Below are 20886 nucleotides of genomic sequence, written 5' to 3' on the forward strand. Positions count from 1 at the left end.
TCTCTCTCTCTCTCTCTCTCTCTCTCTCTCTCTCTCTCTTTCTCATTATATGTAATGGAGGGGAGAAAACAAGAGATTCTTTGTTTGTGTACATTAGCTCAAAGCTGTAAAAGCCATTCAATGGAACTTTACTGTTTTCACCCTTTCCTTGCTTGTAACAACATTTCTAGTCTTTAAAATTACATGGGGTGCAACCAGGCTAAGGTAATCACCCTTCACTCTTGATTCATGGAGCCTGAAGAAACAGATTTCTTTGTATTACTCATGCAGTTAAGAAGGAGTTTCCCCATTTATTAGTTCTTTCTTTCCCCTCCAAAATACTTGTGAATATAGTAATTTATTTTTCTAATAATACTTGTAAATAAATAGGGAAAAAGAGAAGTCCATGTTACAACACAAAAAAATGTACATGTGTATTTAAGATTATTTTAGATGAAAATCCTGTTTGCCCAGTTTTTCTTAGAAGCATCTTAGTTACACTACTACTGTAAACTGCTTACAGTGGAGACTTCCGTTAGTAAGCAAAGCTACACATCTAAATACAAAAGATGATCAAAATGCTTCAGCTCACTCTACCTAGTTTGTCTGTTGCTCAAAACATTAAAAGGCACCTTACAATGGTTCACACTAGTTTCACTAAGTCAGCTGTCAACCCTACTCACACCTGGGAGATTCCTGAAAAAAGAGGCTATATAATGCCAAAATTAGTACAGTAAAGATTGCAGACCAAACAAAGGGACTTTAACAAGGGACAGAAGTACACAATCACTTAATAGAAGAAATTTCAGTTACTGAGTTTGGAATCATTCAGCCATTTCCCTTTGAGTAAGTCCACTGAACACCTAGGGCTTACCTCTGAGAAAACATGACTAGCATTGTCCTCTGAATGGCTCATGCAGCTGCTACGTATTGCATAGTAACATGCTGTATCTTACTCACTATACTATTAAAATGAAATAAAATTGCAAGAAGGCCATCTAGAAAAGCGCACATATCAGCACTCTTGGGGGCGGAGGTACTGGCTCTATTTCAGTCTGGCTTCAAGTCTGGTTCTGGTACAAAAGCTACTTTGGTTACCTTGTGACAAAAGATACATCTCCCCGCAGTCTCTTCAGAATTGTCAGTACAATTAACCAGGTTATTGTTCTACATATGCTGTTAGGATGAAGGTTCAGAGAATTCACTCTGACTTGGAGAGTACTGGTCAAGCTGTGGTATTTATGCTACAGGTTCCCATGCTTTTGAACATCTACATGAAACCACTGAGTGAGGTCATTCAGGGATAGAGAATGAAGTGTTAGTACTACATTAATACCATCAAGCTCTATTATTCCCTTTCATTGGATTCTGGTGCAGTACCACTGCCTGCAAGGAATAACAGCCTGAAAAAGAACCAATCAAGTGAACTCATTCAAGTGGTTTATGAGACAATGCAGGGCAGGAACAGGCAACTTTGGAGAATCCAGGGGTCACTGTCCAAACTTATGAACTGTACTCTGTGGGGCATCTGCCAGGGAAAAAACTAACTGAAGCACAGACACTCTACCTTCTGAGTTCAGTGACCACATCCCTGAACTACAACTTCTCCTGGATACAGATAGCCTGGTCACAGTCATCCATTACTTTGTGCCACTATATTAGACTACTGCAATATCTTGATTATAGGATTGCCTCTGAAGGCTTCTCTAAACTTCAACTGGTAGAAAAAGTAACTGCATTGTTAAATTACTAATTGAACCATGAATGCAAACATTATACTGCCAGTTTTAAAAAGCGACACTGGCTACTAGGTTGTTTCCAGTAATTCAAAATACTGGTGAATACCTCTTGAAGCACTTAACAGTCTGAGGCCCATGTACCTGAAAGACAAATCTTATGAATATCTTCAGAGGCTCTTCTCCATGTGTCATCCCAGCACCATTGCTATCTGAAGTTAATGAGACAGTAACTGGAGAGACAATCTTCTCAGTCAGGGCAACCCAGGGCACCTGTGTAACAGTCGCCCTTATGGAGGCTAACCTAGTGCCCACTCCAATAACATTTCAGGACCAGGTGAAGACCTTTCTAAGCACCTGGGCTTTTTATGATCTAATGTAACCTGGATATAGGCTTTCCTTTTATCCAAAAGTGTCACTATCAAAACTCATATTTTGCAGCATGACTTTTCACCTGTAGCAGCAGCCTTCTTCAGTGTTTCAAATATATCCATTCTTTTGCCATCAAAGCAAAATGAATAAGTGTCTTCATCAGTGTTAAGTCTTATTTATAATTTACTCTTTCAGTGGCCAGTTTAAGTGGGCTGAAAAATTTTTAAAACACACAATATGAATCTTAGGCAGGGCCGTCTTAACATATGGGCCTGATGGGCACTTGCACATGGGCCCCATACTAATCTGTGTATGTTAACCCTTGGAAAATTGGAAAACTTCCAAAATTCACAGTAGTTGTAGTTTTCGTAGGGGCCCCAATACACAGCTTTGCCCGGGGGCCCATAATGTTGTTAAGATGGCCCTGATCCTAGGCTGAGTTAACTGAATATTCACAAAAAAAGTTCTCATTCCATCCTGATTCCCTGCTATCAAAGGTTCCTTCCCCAGTCTTTTGGAGAACTGGGGAACCATCCTGAACAATGTGGGATGGAGTATAATCAGCTGAAGGAAGGAGATGGGACAGGAAATGTAGCTTCTATACATTTCCATACATCTTCTTCAGACTCCAGCAAATGTTAGGTTATTCTAAGATCCCATCACCACATTACCTCCAACCCCAATCCATAATGGACCTTGAATCCTCTGAGGGCATTTCAGGCTGCACAGGGGAAGATGTTAGAAGATCCTAGAAACCTTCTTCTTGTTAATTTTTTGAGCTTATTTGAGGATCCCAGCCATTATGTTTTTCTCAATTGTATTGCAGTGGTCCCTCATGGCATTTCTATTAATGCTGTTACAGCTGCATTATAGCTCATTCCAATTTAAGATCAAAGCTATGTCAAAAACTTCTATCCCGATGAACAACACAGAGAAAAGTGCTATGCTGCAACTATCACATCATGACTAAATGAAATGTCAAAAGAAACCCTTAAATCAATGAAGGGAAAGTTGTAGGCTAAAACATCTAGAGGACCACAAGACTCATGGTCCAGATGTTTTGACTTACAATTTCCACTGGCTATGCTTGGCAAAGCTTACAGGAGTTGTGGTTGCCCAGATATTTTGGCATGTACAGTATGTATACAGTTATAGAAACTGTAGAGCAAGTTAAATGGGTCACCTCCCAGGCCATCTAGCCTGACCCCTGGCTCCAGCCAGCTCTGCTTATGCCATGCCTACCATGTGCATGTCCAACCTATCCTTGAACACCCTCACCATGGGGTTTCAACCACCTCCTGTGGAAGCTCATTCCATACTCTAGGGGTCCTAACTGTCAGGAAGTACTTCCTGGCATCCAAATTAAACCTTGCTTCCCTGAGCTTTGCTCCACTGGAACATGCCCTGCCCTCCTCCGCAGGGGAAAACAGGTCTTGACACATCTCCACATGATATCCCCTCACATACCACTATGTTGCCCACAGATTCCCTTGGAGTCTCCTCTTCTCCAAGGTGAAAATCCCAGTTCCCTCAGGTTCACCTCACACAGCTTCCCTTGCCAACCAGCCATCATCCTTGTGGTCCTACGCTGCACTGAGTCCAACCTGGCTATATCTCTACTGTAATGTGGGGCCCAGAACTAAACATAATACTCCAGTTTCAGGTGCACCAGAGTCATATAGAACAGCAGTAATACCTCTCTCAATCTAGAAACCATACTTCTGGGTATGCATCCAAAGGTGGTGTTTGCCCTCTTGACCACCTCATCACATTGCTGACCCATGTTTAGCCTACAGTCAACCAATACCCTGAGATCCCTTTCACAAGTGCTACACTCCATCCACTTCTCCCCTAACCTGTACTTACGACACCCACTCCTATACCCAAGTGCAAAACCTTACACTTATCCACATTTTCGGATGCATGTAATACCTGGCTAAGTATTAACTGTTTACATATATTTTCCCAATCATAGTAGTATTGACATTGGCTGGGATATATTCTATCCAAGACAAGATGAAGAGCTTAACAATTTCACTTTCATCCGCAGTGAACAAAACTATGCATCTCCCAAAAGAACTGAGTTCCCCAACAGTAAAAAGCTGTGTGTAAAGTACCTGTTCTGTTTCAAGGCCATACATCTAATAGGCTACCATACCATAAGGTAGATTTAATGCATACAACTGTAATAAAAGTAGGGGTATAACATCCCATACTATTGTTGTTGGCCTGTGAAAAGTGCCAATGTGACCTAAAACATAGTCCAACATATTGTTTCTTTCCTCCTCTTTCTGTTTAAGAAATGATCTACAATCATTCATACTGTGAATACAATCACTTGCAATTTGTGTGCACTACTTGTAATATCTAATATTTGTATGAATCTTTTTAATCTGTTCAAATGGTTTACAATTCCATAAACAATCTTCCTGTTATGCAAACTGATTTGCATTTATTTTAAAGAACTATACAGAAGCAATATTAGAAAATGAAGTAAAAATGGAAAGCAATTGGAAGGAATACAACTATTCCAAGCTGCAGAGACTGAATTGTTCAAATTCTGACAAGGATTTGCCAACAAATAAGGAATGCAAAACAATGGTCCACAGACTGGAAACATTCAATACACTTCCTAATCCCCAAGAAGGAGATGCTAAGGAGTGCAGCAACGATAGGACCATTGCACTATTTGTACTTGCAAAGTGATACTCAAGCTGATGCAACAAAATTCACCCTGTATGGAGCAAGAATGCCTGATATTCAAGCTGGATTCAAGCTAAGAAGGAAGATACAATTAAGATCATATTGCAAATATATATAGAGTACTGCAACACACCAAAGTATTCTGGAAGATCCTGATGCACTTTACACACTACAGCAAAGTCTTCAACTGAGTAGATCACAGGAAGCTATGAATGGTTTTCAATGAAGTGGGTGTGACTCATTACCTGATTGTCTTGATATGCAACCTGTATAACGGACAAGAGGCTACTGTTAGGACAGAATCTGGAGAAATATAAGTTTCCTATAGGCAAAGGCATCAGACAAGGGTGTAGTTTAACTTCCGCTTTGTTGGAGTTGTTCACAGAACAAATCATAGAGAAAGCTGATTTCTGCTCAGGAGTGAAAATTAGTGGAAAATTCATCAGTAATTTAAGATATACTGATGATATATTGTGGGCAGAAAGTAGTGATAATCTGAAATGACTGCTTATGAAAGTGATAGAAGAAAGTGAAAAATCTGTGCAACTGAACAAAAAATATGACAAAAATATGACTACAGAAGAAATATACAACTTTAATGTTAACAATATACTGTCATTGTGAAAAATTTGCATAACTGGACTCAATCATCAATTCAAAGAGAGTCTGCAGCCAAGAAATTAGAAGGAAACTGAGACTTGGAAGAATGGCAATGAAGAAACTAGACAATGTAAGGTCATTTCACTGGAGAAAAAAGCCAGCTCCACATTACTGTATTCCTAATCATTACATATGAGTGTAAATGCTGGAAAGTAAAGAAAGCTGACAGGAAGAAAACTGAAGTGTTCAGATCATCATGTTGGCAGAGAGCTTTGAAAATACCCTGGATCAATAGATAGCTAAACAAGTGAACTTTCCCTGAAAGCAAATGTAGCTACTTTGATATGTAGCAAATTTTGTGTTTCCTCTCTGCTGGCTCCAAGCTCTTTGTTATGTTGGACAGCAGATGTTAAACTTTTAATTATGTAAATATTTGGTTTTAGATACCTATGAATCTTGAAAGAATGTAGAACCACAGACATGGCATTGGATATATACTATATAACCCAAGACACTGCAACAATTGCTTTTATGATTCTTCTTTCTAAAAAATGCTCCTTTACATTTCCACTCACAGACAGCTCTATTTTAAATTTTTCTTTATTATAGCTTTTCAAAAGTGGAGTGATGAATGACTACTTTAAGGCTTTTCCAGCAGGATTTAACAAGTATAACACAGAATGCTAGTCACAGCACATGTCTGGGTGGAGTAGAGAAACCTCAGAAATGCTGCACTTTGAGCCAGAAGTCAGTCTGTGCCAACATCCTGATCATGTGCCCATCAGATGCATTTTTACAGAGCAAAAGCACATGCCCTCTTCAATTCTTTGAAGAGAAGCTGCTTGATTGCTTCTGTGTTTAATTAGCATGCATAAGCAAGCTATCAGGAATCAGGTGTTGAATGCAAATCAAACTAATCATATGCTAAAGCCCATGGAACTGAGTGAAATTGCTGAGTTACAGAAGTTGGCAGGAATACTTGATGGTAAGAAAAACTCCTGGGTGGGATGTTTTCTTAAAGTGTGGCAATGTCTTCTGAAGCTATGCTTTCTTCTATACTGAGACTAGCTTTAGGACTGATTTAGAAGATACTAGTTGCATAGACAAGCCTTTAGTGAAAAGCACATTATTATCTAATCAGCATAGTAGAGCATTTGTAGCTTTTTCTGAAACATCAGAATTTTGGCATGTTCAACTATGCTGAAGCAACCTGAAGTCATGCATTTCCCTTAAGGAAACTGTAAGTCTTAATGGGTGACCACCAGGATAGATTTGATTTAAATCAAGTAGATTCAAATCAAAATTTAATTCACTAGTCAGTACTAGATTTAAATCATGTTTTTCTACATAATTTGCACACATGCCTGCCTTACCAGTGGGTAGAGGAACTTCATTAAAATATTCCTCCTTAATGAAGTATTTTAATAAAAGAAAATATTTCATTAAAATAACTGGGCCTCTTTTATGGCCTGCTGCCATTATAGTTTTTCTCCAGGGAAAGAATTATATGATAAACCTCAGCCAATACACAAAAAGAGCCAAAGACTTGTGGAATATTCTGCCCCAAAGGCTTGCCAAATGAATTCACTTTCATTTTTACCCTTCCCTCCTCACACTTAGCTTCTTATGAAAATCTATTCTACTCCCAACAATCTTCCTATTCATTGATTTTTTTTTTAATTTAGCACTTAAGAGGTAAGGGGTTGAACTCTGTGTACATAGATTTGTTAAGGAGGCCATGATGTAACAAATATTAGTTTTCTTTCTTTAAATTTGAAGAGTATTTGCACTACACTACACATAGTTTAATTTCTAGTAAAAAATATTTTGTTTTTAGTCATGCTTGAAAAATTATCTGTAGTGTCCAACTTAATATTTTAACACATTCAGCATACTCTTAATGAGATGTTCTGCATATTTGACATTTAGATGCTCCCATTTTTACTTTATGCTATTATCCAATTGGCACTAACAGTTTCCTAGAACATTTGAGGTAAGGATACATGTATCTGCATACTTTATTTTATTCTACACAGTGAAATGATGTATAGAATATCTGATCAGAATGGATGCATTTCTTCTCAGGGTGACCACAAAGTAAAGTTATCTGAAATAATTTCTTCCTTTGCAAGAAAATAGTATTCAGTATCTTACAGCACTACTTCGTTTTGGTAGGGAGGTCTTTTGTAATAAACAACAAGTAGTTCAGGTCTATTTCACATCCATCACTAGGTGGTGGTTACCAGGTTGGATAAAAATCAGTGATTAAAAATAATGAAGCTTTTTTGTTATTTTTCTTTTATTTGTACATCTGGAGTGCTCATAGAGTGGAGATGCAATCCATAAGTTTGCTGAGAATGATGAGCAAAGAAATACCTGAAATATACCTAACTTCTCACATTTAATGCTCTGACTAGGTTAAGCCACCTCTGAAGTACACAGTTGGTTTGTAAGTCTTTGAGGTGCCACAATCCTCTGTTGTTTTAGAAGCTCATCCACCTATGTTTCTAAGATTTATTAGGCTTATATCTTGCAGCCCAAAGCCTGACAAAACACTGAAGTGTATTCATATTGAACTTACAGCAAATTATCTGTCAGTTTGAGAATTTTATATTGTTTTCATGTTATCAGTGAGTAAGGAATCTGCTCAACCATTTCTGCCTAGTCATTACCCAATGAACCTAATACAACCATCTATTTTCATATAGCACAGTTCACATGCAGCCACAGTAAATTAATTAACTCACAATTGACATGATGCATGAAGGGAGGCATTCTATAGCTTCTTTGAATATTTAGCCCCTGATCAGGCCAATCAGGGTTGCTATGTGATGTCCACACCTAGACAGTAGAACTTAATGTGGGGAAGTTAAACAACCCACCTTCGACCAATTAATTGCACATTAAATGTGGGATGTTTAACTCACAAATAACCTATAGTTTGAGTTCAGAAATCATGTAGCAAACTGAGGGTTAAATATCCAAAATTCCTTACACATGCACAATGGCAAATTGCAGCATAATTATACTGTTAAATTCACATTAGATCTATATCAAACTACCTTTTCACTTCTTTGTTGGAAATATATCAGCTCTGTAGTAACAACATGGTCTGTACGCATTAATGACCTGTATTTGAAGGAAGTACTGCAAAATAAGTGCATGCAAGGTAAGACTGTTGAGATGACAAGATTGCATAAGTACATTTATCATAAGTATTTACATGGTCTAACAGCATGAATCTATACATGTTACTTAGAAGTAAGACAGATTAAGTAAAATGGAACTTCAAGAACAATTGCATAGGAAGAGGGGCTAATATTCTCTGCAAGTATTTTGTTGTGGGGTGAAACACAATTACTGCATAATTTGTGAAGGCTAGTTTGCCATTTAGTAACAAAAGTTAATCAGATAGATGACTGGTTACACTTTGAATTATCATCTCTCAAGTCTTTAAAGGCAAAAGATGTGCAAATCTCCAATGGATGCTGTGTCTTTGATACATAAATTTCTATCTCTGAGTACAGTTCCCTTTGATGAAGGTGGAATAATTAATTGTGAAGTAACATTGACCATACAAGCACAATTAAACTTATGTTTTAGTTACAGGTATCCAGCTGCCAGTAATACACTCCTGACTCCATACACCATTCTCAGGATCATTGCAAAATACAAAGTTAAAAACTTAATGGAAATTTTAACAATATTGATCAAATTTTGAAATTACTATCCAGTAAGCTTTTAAAATGTTATACATACAGAACCATTAGAGCTGAAATTAAGTTCAGATACATGGCTATGTTGTCAGCTTTCCAGTAAAGTGAAAAATGGTCCAAGTAGGAAAAGGATTTGCAGGATGTAATCTAAAAATTATTAATTTCCCAAAGTCTGTGGATTCTCCAAGCTAATGAATTTGATCATCATTCCTAGCAATAAGGCAGGACCACTCAAGTAACTTGATTGGTGACATCACCAGTTGTACAGTTCTATGTTCCTGAATCATGTTCCTGATAAATAGCTTTAGCAAGGAAATTAGGGTGATGCTTCTAAGTCATTGTATAATCATGAAACTAAAATAGTCTTCAATTATGAAGACTATTTTTATGAAGTTGCCAAATACTTTGTCATGTACATAGGAGTGCAGAGAATTGGTTGCATTGGAGTTGCAGGAACCAGTTCTGTGAACTGTTATAAATACACAGGATAATACATTTCCAAACTTGGGAGAGAGAAAGGGCAGTTATTTGTGCATCAAAGACACATCAGCCCTGTATCTATGCAAACATGCATACAATTTTAATTCTGTATTGCCTTGTACAATTTTGTGTTGGCAGTAAATGAACCTTGAAACACCTGGAGAGATTAACTGTCTCTTAACTCATGTACTCACCGGTACATAAGTATATACACACCCCCCTTTTGTTTTTTGCTATTATTATGTATGAAATTAACTGATAATGTCAGTTAATAATTTCTTCATCAGTTCTCAAGGGAAAAATGCAGCCCTGAACAGTTTGGTGATGCAACAGGGCTAAGGGAATGGGAATTTTGAAGGTACAATTCCATTCCATTTTAAACAGAATCACTCATAACCATAATCAAAGCAGTGGAGTTTTTTCCCCCCCCTTGCTACAGATGTTTTAGCATGCTAAAGATAGGAATAACTTCTCTATGAACTGTTTATATGGAATTTCCCTTTTGCTACATTAACATTGTGATAAATCTCTATTAGTAAAACAAAATCCCCTACATTACATATTTTGCCAAGCCTGTTAAATTCACTTGTTAGGTACTTTAGGTTATAAAATAAAGATAATTCAGTTAACTTAGAAGGGAGAAATATGCCCAATTAACAGGAAGCAAGTATTCTTTTCTATAAATTTCACTGATAATCTTTTAATTAGAGAGATATGCTATATATCAGTATAATAGGACTTTTTTTAAACTTTGCAACCAGGATTTTTAATAAACCTGCATCTCTTAAACACTGTTCTTTGGGAGCCACACAATATGAAGCTTCCACCAGTCTTCCACCTGACTGTAATATGATGTGCAAGTAAGGTCACATACATTCCTCAGTAGGGCCTTTTGACATGAATCACATCTGCCCAAAACTGCTGTGTGACTAACAGATAAAAGGAAACACTTCTTTAAACAATACATCATTAAGCTGTGGAATTCACTTCCACAAGACCTAGTAATGTCACCAATTTTGATAGCTTTAAAAGAGAATCAAAGTCACAGCAAGGAAAGCTATCCATGGCTACTAGTCATGTTGGTTATGAGTTATCCCTAGTATCAGGATTCCCATGTTCAGTGTAACATGACCAGGAAGATGTTATTGCATTCATGATCTGCTTGTGGTTTCCCAAGAGCATTGGCTGGTTATTGCATGAATAGAAAGTTGAAATGATCCCTCAGTCTGATCAAGAATGACTCTGCTTTCTAGTGTAAGCTCTTTCTCCTCTGTACCTGCATCACTTGCTGACATGTTTGATTCCCTAATAGTATGCATTCCCTTGCTATATAGTTCAGTGTCTATCTACTCATATTAAGGAGGTGGAGACGTCAACAAAAAAAGAACTGGCAAGTAACAGCAATCATCTCTTTCCCTCAAGCAATCTCTCTACATGTTCTGACACTAGTTACGTTTTATATTTCTCCATCTGGCAACTAAAGCCATCATCCCATCCTCTCCTTGTGCTAAAAAAAAAAAAAAAAAAAGACTATCTAGTTATCCATCTCATAAGAGAATCAATTGAAGGCAATTCACAATCTTGCAAGAGGCCCTGTAAGGTGAAAATTGAAATGATGTACTCCTGATTGCTATGGCAAGAGTGCATACTTAGTTCCCTGTTAAAAAGTAGAGGGTCACATAGTTTAGCCTAATTTCTTCCCCTACAGGGCATTTCTTCAGTATATAACCAACAAGAGTGGATGCTATCCAAAGAGAGGAAATGTTGCTTGTACTTCTTTACCACCTTGTGTTGATGTGTTAAAGTCATCACCAGCAATCTTTACTGCCCAGGTAGAACCAAGTTGAATTAATTCTTCCTGACACTATATTTTTATCATTCTTCTGTACCCCAGTCATCATCAGGTTGAGACTGATTTATACATCCAGCATTAATAGTTGGCAGCTTGTTTAGACATCTGCCAAGGGACTGCCAGTTTAACAGGGCAGCATGTAGATCAACTATTTGCCTGCTGGTAGAATGAATACATGTTCAGATCAGATATAACTTGCCGCAAGGGGAGAGTTCTGGGCAAGTGTGAATGTCCCTCTGTCCCCATGGCACCAGACATCAGAGTGCATTTTGCACCTGGCAAATATGGAGTGAAATTCAGCGTGAATGGCATCATACATTCATGCTACTCAGTTTAGGGCAGCTGCTATCCTTTTCTAGCAGCTTTCCAATCATAAGGAAGGAAAGATAGTGGCAAAGCAATTAGGGTATATTCTTCACTACTTCTACACATGCATACACACATTCACCTATCATCATAATGGGATATTATTGGATATTAACAGTACCTGATAAACTTTTAAATGATAGCCCAGGTAATCACTACCACTCTGTAGTACTATTATATAGTTAAAGCCAAGCTCTCTACCACAGTTATGCCATTCCACATAACATACCACAGTTATGTTATGACACATAACACTATGTCATATTGCTAACATATATAATTCTGACTACTGAATGTACAGTTTTGCTCGGTATTTAACAGTAATGACTCAAAATTGTAATAGAGGAAAAGTTCTTCAACCTGTTGAAGGGCCTAATCAAGATACTGCTCAGAATGCTTGCAAAGCAAGCAACCACCTTGAAACTTGCTTATATATCCTAATAAAAATAATAGCCAGGAAATGAGGAAGTCCATATCTGTCCAAGAGCAAGTTCTGGACTCACAGCATCCATTAAAATTTTAATCAGTCACTGGCTGCAAATCAGTCCAGGAAATGTACAACACAAATAGCAGGACACTGACAAGGCTAGGACAGCACTTGGAGGGAATCCAGAAGGTGTGGACTGCAGAGCAGCATGATCTAGTAGGGACTGCAATAGAAGCCTTTGGCAAAACCCAAACTGGCATCCAAACTTGCCTTTGATAAAACATGAGCAAAGAAAAGGCAGGGAAGAGACATCTTCCTTTTCAGAAGCATCTGTAAATCATAACAAATACTTAAAGCACTGCGGAGCTCCCAAAACTGGACCAAAATTATACATTGTATACTGCCACTAGACAAAAGGTATACATTGTATACTGACATATGCATCTTTAGGATACATGCACTAAAGTTTTTAAAAAATCTAAAAGTAGGCAAAGAAATACATTAGTATCAAAATAAACAAGCCATCATTTCATATGAACTGTTATACTTGATACAGATCCATGTTGCTACATAATTGCCACTGGATTGTGCAGCTTGATAGTGTTTGTAATGCTCCATTGAAAGCATCACATTAAATAATGATCTGATGAACTATCTGGCAGCAGTTTGAGCACAGTCCTATGTTCAAGTGCATGTGCAATTTGCAGAGGATGGGAATAGATTATATCTAATCTTTCTAGGATATAAGCCAGCAAGGCTATCCATTTTACAGAAATTTCTCTGGTGAGAGATTACTAGTCATAAAGCCTTAATGCCACATCACAGAAGATCACTTCTTTCCTCATAGCAATGAGTAAGAAAACTCCATGCACCCCATAAAGCACAGAAATGCACATATCTATTTTGCATAGATAAAGTGGAAACCTGAAATTGATTCTGATTTTTTATTGTGCCCACACACAGAGTAGAAAGACGCAAGTTATTGTCATGTATAATTATATACATTTAGTTTTCCAGTGTAGAAGTAGGAAAACAGTTTTCTGGGAAGTTGTCCTTAAGAAAAATTCGCACATCTCTCTCTCCCTCTCCCTCCCATGTGGTGCTTTTAAAGCTGGGCTCAGGGTATGATTCCCATGGTACACAGATCTGGGAACAGGTGTTGGTCTCCTCTGCTAGGAAGGCCAGCCTCTGAGATTTATTGGGTGTGTGGTAAGGAGCTCAGCAGGTGTAGGAAGCTTAATCAAGATGACGCGAGTTTCACAGTGCAGTTGCAAAAGTTGAAATGGGGGGGGGGGGAAGCAGATGTATGGACTGACCAACATTCTTCAATATAATGGCCAGAAAAATGAAGCATTATACAGTCTGCTCTTCCCAAGTTACTCTAGTAAAACTTTTATAGATAACTGCTACCAGTGAGACTGAGTTTCCTTTGCACAAAACACTCTAAATATTATATTGAACATACAGTATGTTTATATTTTTGTTCATAGGAAAAAGAAACATATAGGTCCTGTTAAGCATAACAAAAGAAAACAAAAACAAAATCCACAAATCCAGAGTGGGCAGAATGGATATCTTTTGATCTCTGCATATAGCAGCTTTTTGGATATGACTAGTCAATACAAAAACTAAATATTTAAATCATTCATTCTTTGAAGATTGACTTTAATGTAGTAAAATATATTCCTTTTTTAAAAAAAATACACAATATACTACATAGGAATCATGTATTTACATTTCTGGGTTACCCACAGGTGGATTGATTTTAGCCTGATGAAAATAAGGAAACTGAGGAATCTTTTTAAATATTAAGGTTCAAGGTGTACAGTGTGGTAGAATATTTGTAATAATAATATTCATTTACATATATAGAACTGCAAGTTTTAAAAGGTGCGTTTCATATAATACCTCAGGAAATATCCCAATTCAGAATTATTCTTATAGGTCAGAATTGTATTGAAAACACTGAGGCCTCTGAGTTTGTGGATGAACTGAGATTTAAATTACATACTCATTTATTCACATTCTTATCTACTACACTAGGCATGTGTTTATGTGTTGATAATTACAGCAAGTACCTGTTTAAGTACAGCAACAAAGAATCCCCAAAACAAACTTGGACATTCCTGACTTGAGTTCCAACAACAGGAAAAGGCTATCATCTAACTTCTTATATGCTTTACATATTCATTAGTAAAGCATTTTTAAACATTCAACAAAGTATATAGCGATTGTAGAGGGCCCTTGGGTCAATATAGCAGAATATAAGTTTAATAAATAAATATATAAAACACCTTAGAAAGAACAACAGCAACAGGAACAATTAATAAATAGCTATATCAATTATACAGATTTTAATTGGCAGGACAGAAGCAAGTCATGCTCTTATAGACTCTTGCTGACTGAAATACAAAACTTAATATCAGTCGTAATATGTCAAGATGCTGACAGAGGCAAATGCTGTTAAATTATATTGTTTGTTTTCTGTTTATCTATTTTGCATAATGTTTCACCAATTCCTTAAATAACTTCTTGTCTCAGATCTCCAGAATCTGAAATGATTCAGCTTGGTCCAATGAAGCACCTAGAGTTTTAGCTATGGAGGATCACAAAAAAGCTAATAAATAAAAACAACACTGCTACAAAGAGACAGTACATCTCAAAATCCTACAATGGAAAAGACAGAAAAAGAGTTAACTCAAAATTCATGTAAAGTTTTCACAATTTTTAGAACACACAATGATCAAGATGTTCCTAAGTGAGTAGGTATAGGATCACAGCATAAATGAAAGAACTGCCTGGAAACAGAGCTAGTCCTACAGAACCCAATGGAGCTTATTTCTGAGTACACATGTATAGGATTGCTTTGTCAATGTGCCCTGTGCTTTTACCACAGACATAACTAATACGTCTTGGACTGAAGATGTCATCATAGCCACAGGGTTTAACTTCAGTTATCATTTTATGATATACAATAAATAACTGAGAATAAATACGAAGTGTACTAAATACAATGGTCATCAACATAAGAACAGTTAGCATTCACTGCAAATGTACTACAGGATAAACACAAACTTTCAGGGTCTCTCAAGGGGAGTAAAAAACATTTATAGGTGAATAATGATCAACATAGAGTATGCGCGTACTTTAAAGCAAACTAAGTGGAATGAAGCAAAAAGGAAAAAAAGGAGGAACACTAAAAGCTAGAAAAGTTTTAGAATTTTAGCTTTAGTTGCCCATGATAAAAGTTTCCAACACAAATAAACTCAGTTCAAACAGTGACTAAGGACCACTAATCCCCTTATCTCTTCAATAATGTCTTCCTCCATGTGTCACACTTGACACTTTACATATGAGAGTAAATTTTGATGGAGGAAGGCAAATACAAAACCATCACAAAGGAACCTTTTTGGATTTGGACTATAAACTGAACTGGAACAAGTTGGTTACTAAGGGAAGAGTCTGTTTTCTCCCAGTGGCTGTGATTTGCATCCAACTTTGTGGTGAAGAACACTCCATGAAATAATGGAAACTCCTTGAGCTGGTGACATTACTCAGGATTTAAAGGAAAAACAGGCAGAGGGTTTCAGGTTTAACTTAGTCACCTGTCCTGCTCCCACAGAGAAAGCCGGCTGCCCATCTGCAAAGTAACCCCTGTGTCGTGGGTTACTTCCCATTCAGCACATGGGAAGTAGCTCATTTTCCACTCCAGACTGTTCTCATGTCACCTCTGATCAAGGGAATAGGTTTCATGGGATTGTAACAATTTTTTGCGGTCAGACTGAACGATTTAACACATGTGCCAGGCTGCCAGACCTAGCCAGAAAATCTAGTTATTTTGTGGGGAATGGTAAGTGTATAACTGTTTACAGAGATACCAACTGTTTAGCTCCACTAAACTGAATATTCAGATGCTGGGCCATTTGATATTCTTTATATTATTTCAAAGTAATTATAGTCCAAGTCTAAATCCACTTTGTCTGAAGGTTGCCAGCTGATGGTGGGTTGGAGCACAGGCTCCAACTTGCTAAAGGAAGTTAAGGAAAGAAGAACCCCTCTGAATGGATGAAGCAGGAATCATGAAACAATATTTTAAACCAGAAACATATTTGCCTAAGGCTGCAAGTCCATGCATACTGAGCATGGTAAGCTCACTTGCTTCCAAATAAACATGCATAATAAACTTGAGAAGCTTATAGCTTTAAGCTGAACTTCAGGATATAAGGACAAAAAACTTAAGAGCAAATAATTCCAGCGTGATCCTAAACATTGCTAACTTGGAAATTCCACATATCAGTGTGAGCGCTCAAAGCAAATCAAGATGGGAGTAAACTATTCACTTAACTGGAGGCAATAATAATTCAACCAAAACTTGTTCCAGTATAAATAAGCGGAGCTCTGGAGCAGTATACCCCCATAAAGGTAGAAATGGGGGGGGGGGGAGAGAGAATGTGTGTGTGTGTGTGTGTGTATAATAATCCAGTGCTTCACACAAGCAAATCACTAGACACATACTGAGTAAACTATGTCTCTAAGTCAACCTATCCTGTGACCTCATTCCTGTCTCCCTACCTAAATTCTTCCTAACTGGATGGTGATCACACATCCTAAGGTAGAAAGGAGTTGTTTCCTCCAGTTCCTTTATGATCTGTTTTAATTATGGCTCTTTGATACATCAAACAAGCACTAATAGCCCCCTTGTTGCCAACTAGGGTGGCTGGTGTAAGCAGGAAAGACAGGATTGAGTGGGGAGGTGGGTTAGTGGGAGAATAGCTCACTAGAATATAGCATATAGGATTTTTACTGACCTCATCTATTCACATGCAGGATGATGGGTAAAACACTATTTACTAGGTAGCTAGTTGGACTGCACATGCAGAAGATAGCTCAGCAGGGCTACACAACTTGGAAATGTCACTCTTAAGTACTTATTGTTAAACCTTAGGGGTGTTAAGCTTCCAGCTGCATTATTCTAGTAACTCGAGTAGCTTTCCCATTGCAGAAGCATCTGCAGACTTGTCTTCTGGTACCAACAGCCTTGCACTTCTTTCTCAATGCTGTGGGTACAAGTCAGAGCTCAGCTGCTCCCGCTCGCTTTCTCTCCATAAGCTCAAGGTTAGGTGAACAGAAAAAAACAAGAACTCAAGTTTCATGGACACATTGAGAGAGATCTGAAGAGGCAGAATGGGAGTGTGTGGTGGGGGAGACAGAAGAGTGCAGGAAGCCAAGATTATTGGGGGAAATTCTCGAGCATCTTGTCTAGCCGTCTCTCACTGCTGGGCAAACTTACGACAGGATCCAGTTAAAGTGAAGCACTTTTGTGAATCGTCCATTGTTCTCAATGGAAGAGTTAACACACATGGGTAATTCTCTTCTCAAACCAATAGGAAAGAAAGCACTTTACTTTGCCTAGATCCTGCATGAAATTTCATACAAAGGCCGGCCATCTGCCCTTTTTACAATACAATACAATACAAAAAAAAAAAAAGTTAGCTGGAGAGTAGTGATTACCTGTAGACAGACATATTAATCCAAAGAGATAGAAGTGAACAAACTCTGCGATCATTGTCTCCAGGTGGAGCTTGTCGATCGTCTCATGCCAAAAGGGAGGGCTGGCGGAACAGGGGGAGGGGGAAGACTTTTTCCAAAAAGCCTCCAACGCTTCCCAATTTGTAAATCCACAAGCAGCTTAATATAAGCGGTGGGCGTCCTAAATCCTCCAGAAGTTGAACGAGGAGAGTCGTCTTGGTTCTGCGCAGAGAGTCTATTGTCAGAAGAGCTGAGGGGTCTCAGAAGACCAAAGCTTTGCGTTCCTCTTGCCCGGGGTTATCCCAAAGGGGGCTCCCCGGCCGCGCTGCGGGACCATCCGACAGCAAGCGCAAAACAAAAGCTCCCCGCTTGCCTGCTCTTGCTTGGCTATCCTTAAGAGGGAGCGAAAGAAAGAACCATGCAGGTTGTGAGCGGCCCTTTCTCTGAAGTGAAGAAAGTGCTGCTGCTGCTGCTGCCGCCGCTGCTCCTTGAGAAAGGCACTTAGGCAGTGGGTTGCGGAGACGGGCCGGCGGCGGCGGCTCTTGGCGAGGGCTTGCCTGCTGTGGCGTTGGGTAAGCGCACGGCAGAAAGAAGTGGCTGTGCAGTAGCAGGCTCAGCAGCAGCAGCAGCAGTCCGGGGTCCCATCACTTGAAGCCAAGCAGATTTACAGCAGCGACAACGGGCCAGCTCCTCGCACCCGCCAACATCTCCTGTCGTGCCGCGCGCACTTCCCCCGGCTCCTTCCCTCTCCAAACCCGAGGATGGACACAAAAGCACTGTGTGAGTGCCTGCAAAACTTCCAAGGGCCGCTGCTGCTGCTGCTGCTTCCTCTTCTCATCAGCCCCTGGTGGAGGAAAAGTGTAGTTCCACACTGCCACTTAGAGGACTGAAAACCCTTCTCTCCTTGGGGCTTTCAACAGCCCCTGAAGTTTCTGGCGTCACGTTGAGGAAGGCGATAGAGCGCGCTGTTTTTCGCGTTGCTGCTGCAAGTCTGATGCCGCCTCGGGCCACTTTAAAGGAGCCGCACCTCCCGAACTGCTCAGAAAAAAAAAAGAGTCCTGCTTCGACAGATGTGTACTTCTTTCTTGTCTATTTTTCAATTTTATTTATATGCCACTCCATCGCCAAGGCAATCGGTTCACAACTACGCCTTGTAACTGGACAACAAAGAGCTTACGTCTTGGGGTATCAAACCGCACCAAGCAAACCGCACCATTCTTTCACTTCCCCAATTCTTCAAATGGTATTTGCCAGCATAGGACTTTGAAAAACCTCTCAGTTAACGATTGTAATCCTTTTTCTGTCGTAAAGCTAAAATCAGAATCTGCTTGATAATGAACATCAACTGAGAAAATAAAACTGACAGAGGAGGAAAGGCAAACTACCATGGAAGATTTTTGGTGGCCTGAACATTAATAGTGATGACATGCAGAAGTCTTTCTAATGCAATCAGAAACAAGCAGGATTTGGGTTGCATGCTTCCAGATAAAGCCTTCATTGTGGAAACACCCTGTTTGTCATGGAAATGATCCAGATGATGTCAGGTGCTTCCAGATGAAGCAGGCTTTGATTCTCTTTCATGGAATTTTACTCAGGGAGTCCAAGTGACAATGGCCTTGGTCACACAACACAGCAACCCACCATGGCTCAAGTGACCTTGTTGAGGCTGTTGCATGATTTGCTGTATCATGTGAACCCAGGTCAATGTCTTCTACCCATAAAACTGCTATTTTTTTCCACCATTTATTCTTTCTTTCAAGGAAGGAAGTAGCTGGAACAGCTGCACAAAGCCTTCTGAATGCTGGTGTTAGGACTTTGCCACCTGAAAGTACCAATCATTGTCTTTTCATAGTTTTCCATTTCTCATTTTTCTTTCCACCAAAAAAAAAAAATAAAAAATAAAAATGGAAGGGTTGTGCAATGTCTTTCAATTGGTCTTACATAAAATAATGAATTTCTGTGCTTCTTGCACTTGAGTCAGTGGAATTTTTTTAAAAAACTGTTTTATTATTTTAAAATTTATAACACACTATAACCTGCACAGCTGGAAAAGCCTTCCAAGTGCCTGTCAGCTGTTTAGAATTAGAAGGTTCAGAGAAAGTGGGTGGTGGGGGGGGGTTGGGATCTTCTGCCTTTGTAGGTCTTGTTTTTTAATTGTCATGGCCATTTTCCCCCCATCATCATTCCATGTTATCTGCATTTGGGGAATCGCTTTGGCTGCTTCCATTTAAAAAATGGCTGCCTCATTTGTCAGTGATAAATAGAGGCACTGGCATGTGCTTCTAGTGCTTTGAAAGGAATTCTGTTTCAGACAGTAGACAAGAAGACAGTAGACAAGAAGAACAAGGGGTGGCAGGCAAGTCAACTGTTATAAGTGTGTGGAAATTTTGAAGCCTGAGGGATTCGCATGTCCCATGATCAGTGATGATGTTGTGGCAGGCCACTGATTGTAGTTGCTTGCAAACAGGTGTGTATCAGCAAAAAGGAGTCCTCTTCTACCAATACAGTAAAAGGTTCATATGCTTCATAAAACAATATAGGAGCAGAACATTATGGTCCTAGTCACTACATCCACTCTGTCCGGATTAGGCCCTGCAAAACTAAGGAACAGTGTGGGTGGATGGAGAATACAATGTAAGCAAGGACATTGTGACATTTTACTACATCATTACTGATCATGTAGAATGTCTGTTAAGGCATAAACCTTAGGGAATTATTCTACGGCCCTTAGACATTGTCAGTGGGACCATAGGATAATTCAGGTTCCAAGGTTGGAGCTCCAAACAGAGTTGAGATCAGAGATTTGATACCCTGTTCCTACTCCTCAAAGCTGTTATGGGGAAAAACATGCTGGTTGATTTGAGGGTAGAGAAGCTATCTGAAGCTGCTTCCATCTCCTTTCTGCCCTTTTAAGACAACATCACCAGATGGCCAAAAGGCACAGCAAGAAAGCAGGAAGGCAAAGATCACCTCTGCTACTCCTTCCACTCTGTATTGGAGTGTGAACCTCTGAATTCAGAAAGGTATACACATCTTGATAGGATTATACCCTTAGTTTCCAATTCCTGGCTTTGTGGAGCTTAAGCCAGCATGAAATAGCTTTAACTCTGGTCTTAAATGAAGGGC

At 38.9% G+C, this 20886-nt stretch overlaps 1 protein-coding gene across 1 annotated transcript in view; it reads right to left on the reverse strand.

Annotated features, from left to right (window-relative positions):
• Positions 1-18217, reverse strand: part of ROBO1 (roundabout guidance receptor 1) — a 321775-nt gene extending 303558 nt beyond the window's left edge. The window contains exon 1 of the mRNA XM_044441909.1: positions 17743-18217. Coding sequence (XP_044297844.1) covers positions 17743-17797 — 55 coding nt within the window. The 5' untranslated portion in view covers positions 17798-18217. The remainder of the gene's footprint in view (positions 1-17742) is intronic.
• Between the last annotated feature and the right edge of the window lie 2669 nt (positions 18218-20886).

This window comes from Varanus komodoensis, unplaced genomic scaffold (assembly GCF_004798865.1).
Source record: "Varanus komodoensis strain SLA01 unplaced genomic scaffold, ASM479886v1 scaffold4, whole genome shotgun sequence".
NCBI classification, from domain to species: Eukaryota; Metazoa; Chordata; class Lepidosauria; order Squamata; family Varanidae; genus Varanus; species Varanus komodoensis.